The sequence below is a fragment of the Crocuta crocuta genome, unplaced genomic scaffold (genome assembly GCF_008692635.1).
Source record: "Crocuta crocuta isolate KB4526 unplaced genomic scaffold, BGI_CrCroc_1.0 scaffold1063, whole genome shotgun sequence".
NCBI lineage: Eukaryota > Metazoa > Chordata > Mammalia > Carnivora > Hyaenidae > Crocuta > Crocuta crocuta.
Window position 1 is genome coordinate 21,815 of NW_027526922.1, and position 7,444 is coordinate 29,258.

A 7,444-nucleotide genomic window follows, 5' to 3' on the forward strand; every position below is an offset into this window, starting at 1 on the left:
TAAGTACCAAAAAAAAAAAAAAAAAAAAAAATAAGGGAGCCTAACAAGACAAGGAGCCTGTATTCCAGCCAAATATCCCAAAAGAAAAACTGTGGCTCCACCTCCAGTCCCTCCACCCCAGCAAAGACTAAGTAGAGAGCCTACACTTTCACCACTCTATAAAGAGTTGTCACAAATCACCCCTTCCTGCCAGACTATTGTCAGAGAAGACACCCGTATCTTCATAATCAGTGGAGATCTTGGGAAGTCTGCACTTTTCATTTTGACCTAGTGGTAATGAGGCACCATTCCACCTAATTGCTGGGGTAATATCAGAGGAGGCGTATTGGAAATTCAGGACTTTCACCTCCTGAATAAGGCCACCTCCACTGTGCTCTCAGTGGAGACCAAAGCGTGAGGGGATTTTTTTGTGGTCATCACAGGTCTAGTTGATCTCCTTGAGGTAAAATTCATGAAAGTGGCTCCTCTCCCCCAGACAAAATTTGGGACCCCAGGAATTTTTTTCTCCCGTGCTGGTCCTCATTCAGCCTCCAGCAATTTACCAATTACCACTGAAATATTCTTACCAGTTGCTGGCTCTAACAGTGGCTTCTGCTCCTGAGAAGCTGCAGTTCTCTATATTCAGCTGCCCCATCAGTTTTGGGGTGTCTATGTGCCCTGTGACTTCAACTCACTGGCTGGCCTAGGAAGACATTATGATTATCAGTGTTTTCAGCTTTTTTCTTGTTTTGAGGATAGCACCTCCCAAGGTCTTTACATGTTGTGGTGGAACTGGAATTTCTGTGTTCGTTTATATTCATCCTTTTTTTTTTTTTTCCTGTTCCTCAGACTGGATATTCTCGATTGACCTATCTTGGAGTTCACTGATTTTTTCTTCTGCCTGCTCAGATCTGCTGTTAAGCTCTTCTAATGAATTTTTCTCAGTTATACTTTCCAACTCCAAAATTTCTATTTGATTCTTTAATAATTTATCGCTTTATTAGTATTCTCCATCACAGACATTATTCTCATACTTTAGTCTTTAGGCATGGATTCCTTTGAAAATATTTAAAATAGTTGATTTAAAGCCTGTGTCTACTAGAGCCAATGTCTGGGCTTCCTAGGGAAAGTTTTTTTATTAATTGGTTTACTTTCCTTTTATCAGCCATACTTTTCTTTTCTTTCTTTCATTTTTTTCCTTCCTTCCTTCCTCTTTCTCTTTCTTTCTCTCTTTCTTTCTCTCTTTCTTTCTTTCTTTCTTTCTTTCTTTCTTTCTTTCTTTCTTTCTTTCTTTCTCTTCTTTCCTGCCTTTTTGTCTTGTTGAAAACTAGACATTTAAAATAATATGCCATGGCAACTCTGGAAATCTGATTCTCCCTGCTATCTAGGGTCTGTTGTTTGGTGACTTCTCAATTCATTGAGAACAATGAATTCTATAAAACCTGTCATCCTTGTTGTATGCAGGCACTGAAGTCTCTTGATTAGCTTAGTGAGCAGCTAATGATTGGACAAAGATTGTCTTAAATGCCTAGAACCAATAAATCCACCTTTCATGAGGGATTCTGTGTGCATGCTGGGGGATGCCTTCAACAATCAGCCAAACGATTGAAAACTCTGCCATAGCCTTCACTTTTTGCTTGGGAAAAGCCTCAAGGTCAGTCAGAGGTGAATGCTTAGGGCCATCTTATGTCTTCTTGAGTATACCCACAGATTTAGACACACACACAGTCCTACACATGTGCATGGCCTTGAGTCTTAGGAATATTTTATGGACATATAATTTGCCAGCTTTTCCTTTAAGCCACTTGGCTACTCTGTGTTTTGCCCCAAATGTTATCCAATACTTCAGGCAGCCAGGAAGTTAAAACTATCATCTGTAATTGTTTTTGCCAAAATCCCCTTAGAAGACTTTTTGCATTGGGTGAACTTCAAGTTAGGTCAAATGCAGATAGCTTTGCAAGTGAGGATTTTCAGGTAACCAGCAGACAGGTCCAATGATGACAATTCTTTGGGAATAAGGCTTTGATACAGCTTTACCTCTGTTTTCCCTTTGGTGGCTGCATTGGAGCTTGGGCCATTATTTTCAAGGTTGCCATGGAGCTGGAGAGGGAATGATGGAACAATGCCACAAACCTTGCTGTTTATATTGAGATTCAGTTCTTCTTAAATAAATGTTTCCTGAACTGCACCAAGTTTTTGATTTTCAGTGTCTGTAAAAGGCAGTTTTTCTGCTAGATTTCTCATTGCTTTTAGAGAGGAAAGAATTTTCAGAGGTCTTATGCGACTGCTTTAATTGATAATTCCCCTGCTGTTTGTGATTCCACCCAGGTTTGGATAGAGCAACAAGAAATAACCCTTCATAGTTAAAACAGTTTCCTCTTTTAATTGAACAAACTTTGTTGGGTGTGAGTACCTTAAAATAATAGAAACCTGATTTATAACAGGCATCCTATTCAAATTACTTTTTGAAATCTTTTTGCTTTAGCCATAAAGGATGATAATATTCTGAAGTCAATAAACCTATATCTGAGTCCTGTAGAATGACTACAACTATATATTATTCTACTGTGTTGCCACAGCATAAAATCTACCCAGCCTTCTATAATTGAACTTTTAGATATGAGTATTTTTAGATATTAGCCTCCCCACACTACTGTCATTTTATTCTATCAAAATCCCAAATTTGCTTTTGTTTAATAGTAAAGCCTTAAAAGGTTCTCTGAGGGATGAAAACTTAAAAAGGTGAGGCTGAGAGTAAATGATTTAGAATAGGATTTGGACATTCATCTTGCTATTGGTCTTAAAATATATCTGAACGTGGAATGGAATTCAGAACACTGTGAAAGGGAGCTGGTGTCTGAAGTGTTGATGTCACACATCCTATGTATGACCTGACAGGCACAGAAGCTGGAGCTGGAGAGTGGCTGTACATTCTGTCAGCCCTCGCGGAGATGATGCATCTAAAACCTAGCTCTTCAAACTTCTCTCTTAATTACTCCTAAAAGGGTTGATTAGAATTTTCTTTCTCAATTTAAAAGTTTGAGAAAGCCCTGATAAGATGTACTGTTCCCTAAAGTTTATATTAATTGTAATTTTTTTTTGCTGCCTGCATTCATCGAGCATGGAAGAGATAGACCCTAGTAAGTATGTTTTGGCAGTTGGGTTGTTTATTCATCAGTCTTTGCTTACTTTCCCCAAGTTTCAGGGAGTAAGATTAAACAAATTGCTTATTCCAGAAAAACTGGATTTCCGGAGAGGATTTAGAAGGAAAAATGGCAGTTGTCAGTGTGAGAATAGAAAACTGTTTTCCTGAAACTTGTATCACTTAGAAGATGGATTTGTATATTATCAGCATTGTTGAACATAACATTTTTAAAAAGCCATCCCCTTAATCGTTCCCATAGGAGATTTTTAAGCCTGATATCAAGTGAGGAGTTAATTCTGAATCTGAAAGTGATTGTATTCCAGGAAATCCCAGATGTCTGGGAGTAAAACCATTTGTTCAAGTGCAGGTGTTTTGTTGCTTACAGCTGCACATTACTGCCCATGAAAGGAAGAAAAAGACTCTTCCACTTTCTTCTTTCTTTCTGGATTTTGCATTTCAGTCTCCTCTCATTCATAACTAAACCCTTTTCCACCTCTCTGGGCCAGTTTAGGGTCCTAGGCCTTCCTGGGAAGACTCATTTTGCATAAGGATCTGTGGTTTGGGTTTCATTCTTTTTCCACTAGAAGAAGCTGTTGAGGTTGCTAGGTGGGTGTGTGGGGAGGGAAGCCACATTCATCACTTGTCTGCACTTCTCTGCCTAGGTAAGTCTCCTAAAATCAACACAATAATTATGTTCTGCATTGCTGGCGGTATCCTGGTGGCCATGCTTGTGCTGATGGGTGTTGTCATCTGTCTCTACTACAAAATAGCCAACGCATTGAAGTGAGTGATGTGGGTAAGAGTGAAAAATACCCCTCAAATAGGATACCTGGGGCTCTCTGCTTGAGCAAGGTCATTCCTTGCCCTGTGGCCTCACCCTAGGTGAGGTCAGGAACAGCAAGTAGGTTGGAAAAGGCAAAGGCAGGTGAGTGTAGAATCTTGGTTTTTCCCCCCTTCTGGCTTAGGGCTGTGAGCTCATAAGTAAAATGTTCTAGGCTCGGTGGTTGGGTGCTGCTTTGCTTCACCTACCTTCCCTGCATTGACCCTCAGCTGGTTTATTCAGCACACTGGCTGGGCCCTCCCTCTGTCCCAGGCACTGCAGACTGTGCAGGAGGCTATGAATATGTCTGGGTCTTGGACTCATTCAGAGGATAGGCTGGCTGAATCTCTCAGGTGTTCTCTCATTCACTGTGCTTGACCTCTGGGACAGGGAGGTGGGCCTGTAGGACTGTAGGAAAACTGAGCTGTGAAGATCCCCAGGCACACCCACGCGAGGGAGTTAGATTAGACAAAAGATAGGAGCCTTCAAATGTGGGTCCTCAGAAGTTGTGGTGTTCCCATCCTAGGGAAGTTAAGCCTGTGAGCTAGAAGGTAAATCCCAGGACCTGGGGGGTGGCCCTCTGTGGCCCCTTCCCGATCATGCCCTGCACCTGATGGGCCTGTAGCAGTCAGCTGGGTGAGCCACCCTTGCAATTCACTCTCCCTTATTTGCTGTAACCTGATTTTACATTTCTAGCAGTCCTGGGAGAGGAGGGGGTTAGCTAGGAACTTGGGACAGGGCCAGAGAGCTCTAATTTTGGGTTCGTGTCATACATTTGATTGGCTCCAGCCCTAAACTTCCCACATACCCCCGATAATTGTGACAAACGGATGGAGAAGAAAAATTCTAATCCTACATTTTTTGTATGTCTTTTCTTGAGATGTTCAAAGGCACCTCTGTGTTTGGCCTTAAAAAATAATTCACCCCTGGACAAGGTCGCAGCTGCAGCCATCACTGCTGGGTCCTATCCCAACCTCCAATGCTGTGACGAATGTAGCTTGTATGCCGACTTTGATTCCCTGCCACCGTGCTTCTGTGACATAAACGAGGGACTCTGACTTGGGTGGGCACAAAAATCTTCATGTGCAGTATTTCTTTCCTAGTAGAATGTTTTATTATTCAAGTCAAGTTTTATAGTGTTTACATTATGTATTATATAACATATTTATGTACTTTTCAATAAATGCAATATTGAAAATAATCCTTTGCCTCTGGTGTTTGTCGTTGTTTGTTATAAATGCACTTAGGGGCTTCTGGGTGACTCAGATGGTTAAGGTCCGACTTCGGCTCAGGTCATGATCTCACAGTTCCTGAGTTTGAGCTCCACGTCGGGCTCTGTGCTGATGGCTTAGAGCCTGGAGCCTGCTTCGGATTCTGTGTCTCCCTCTCCCTCTACCCCTCCCCTGCTTGTGTGCTCTCTCTCTTTCTGTGTCTCAAAAATAAATAAACATTAAACAATAAAAAAATAAAAATAAATAAATGCACTTAAATGTATTAAATGTACTAACCACTTGGTGACTTGGGGCAACTATCATGTAGTATTATAGTGCAATACAAGGAGAGTTAGAGTAGAAAACAAAAACATCCGGTACATCTCTGACCCCAGAAGAAAAAAATATATTGCTTTCAGGGCAATTCCAGTTTCCGACTCAGCAGAAATCCCCAGCTGGAGTAGTTCATGTGGTTCTTCTCCTCCTGAGCGCTCCATCCGCTCTCCTCCAACACCTCTTCTGTGGGCAGTTATGTCACACTGTCCTCAAGAAAGAGAACTGTCATCTTGGAGGGAGTGGGAACAAGCGGATGTGATGGGTTTAGGTTACCTTGTCTGCGTAATGATGAGGTTGAGCCCAACGGCATCTAAAAGACATCTCAGAAGACCTGTGAGTCTTCCTTCTGGCACTCACCGAATCTTCAGAAGCAGATCTCCTTTTAGATCACTTTAACACTGAGCTTTGCTAACTCAGCTGCCAGTGCCTGTGACTGCTGATAGGAACCCCCAGCTGGATCGGAGAGGCCAGGGTTCTCGATCTCAGCAGTAGGACACACTCCTCTCCACTCCTGTTCCTGCTCTTTCTGCTGTCTGGACCCCTTTTGACTCACAGACTCCCCATCTGAAACTGCATTTTGTACTTGTCAACAAAACCCTGGCTTTGTGAGCAGAGCACTCTCTCCAGAGGGCTTGGCTGATGAGGGCATTTCATTCAGCACTCTAGTGGTGGCGAAATTTGCCAGGAGGGGCGGTGGGAGCTGAGGCTGCTCTCACAGAGCAGCCGCTTGGAATGGCCGTGAAAATCCCTGCAGGCTGAGTGTCGGGCAGCCCCAGGATGAGTTTCAGGAGGCAGATCCAAGGCTGCATCTTCCCTGCATCTTGCCCTGAGACTTTCCATCTGGAAGTAACCTGTCCCTCTTGAGTTCCTGAAGCACTTTCTCTGCCTCTCTCTGGCATCTCCTGGCCTGGTTTTTGGTGTTCGCTTGTTCGATTTTCTCATCCCTGGCAAGCCCCTGAGCACATCCCATTCCACTCAATGGGCGGCACAGTGTCCAGAGCTCCAGAGGCCCTGTGCAAGTGCGTTCTGTACAGGAATTCTATGGGAGTACATCAGACGTTCAGGCGTCCCAGGGTCCATGAAGGAGGCAAGATAGGGCAAAGGTTTCTTGAGACACCCCTCCGGTAGGCAGTAGGGACATAGTATACCCCGTGGGCTTCAGAGCTAGATACACTTGGTTCAAATCCAACTCTGCCTTTCAATAGCCACGTGCCATTGGGGAAGTTTCTTAACATCTCTGAGCCTCAGTTTCCTTGATGTAAGTTGAGGGCTTGCATAGGTGACACTGAGGATTAAGCAAAATAAGGTAGACCAACCCCACAGGCCCTGGGATCCAGTGATCTCATGGTAAATTGCCAGTGGCCTGAGCTGCTTCTCCCCTGATTGCTGACCCAAGTTTCCTTCCTCTGTGGGAGCCCCCTCCCAGAAGAATGACCACAGAGCTCTCACACACAGTGCTCCTAGTTCAGGGAGCTAGGCGATCATGTCCATAGGAGATAGGGCGAGGATTTTAGTAAGTAAGTGGGGGTTAGGAGTGGTGGTCTGTGCACAGCTGAGGGTAAGGGGTCCTTAGTGATCAGAAGGGTCCCTACCCTATACTGATGCCCCTTGCTCACTCGCACATCAGGACGTCCAGTCCCCACCTGGTTTGTGGCCGGCCCCAGAAGTCTCCGAGCCTACAGGAACTGAGTGGGGCTGTGCCAGGTACCTTGATGAGTGTCCAAGCTCCTTATTGAGCACAACTTGTTAACGTCACAGGGGTGGCCTTGCCACTGTGGCACTGGTGTGAAGCCAAATGCCTGATCCAGGCACCTAACTAGGAACGGATCCTCCGGATCACAGTCTGGTACTATGCCCTGCCAAGAACCTCAGTGTCCTAGAGCCAAACAAGGATCTCTGGGCTGCAGGACAGTCAGAACAACATGGAAAGTTGGGGGCACTCAGGAAGGGTTT

At 44.1% G+C, this 7,444-nt stretch overlaps 1 protein-coding gene across 1 annotated transcript; it reads left to right on the forward strand.

The window, feature by feature from the left end:
- The first annotated feature begins 2,915 nt into the window (after positions 1-2,915).
- Positions 2,916-5,080, forward strand: FAM24B (family with sequence similarity 24 member B). Its single transcript, XM_077759458.1, has 3 exons — positions 2,916-3,119; positions 3,787-3,907; positions 4,825-5,080. The coding sequence occupies exons 1-3, from the start codon at positions 3,038-3,040 to the stop codon at positions 5,000-5,002; spliced, it is 381 nt and encodes a 126-aa protein (XP_077615584.1). The 5' UTR covers positions 2,916-3,037; the 3' UTR covers positions 5,003-5,080.
- Positions 5,081-7,444: the final 2,364 nt, after the last annotated feature.

Coding starts and splice junctions, on each gene's coding strand:
- FAM24B (XM_077759458.1), top strand. CDS start 3,038: ATGTACTGTTCCCTAAAGTTTATATTAATTGTAATTTTTTTTTGCTGC. Junction 3,120..3,786: donor CATGGAAGAGATAGACCCTA/GTAAGTATGTTT, acceptor TTCTCTGCCTAG/GTAAGTCTCCTAAAATCAAC. Junction 3,908..4,824: donor AAAATAGCCAACGCATTGAA/GTGAGTGATGTG, acceptor TCTTTTCTTGAG/ATGTTCAAAGGCACCTCTGT.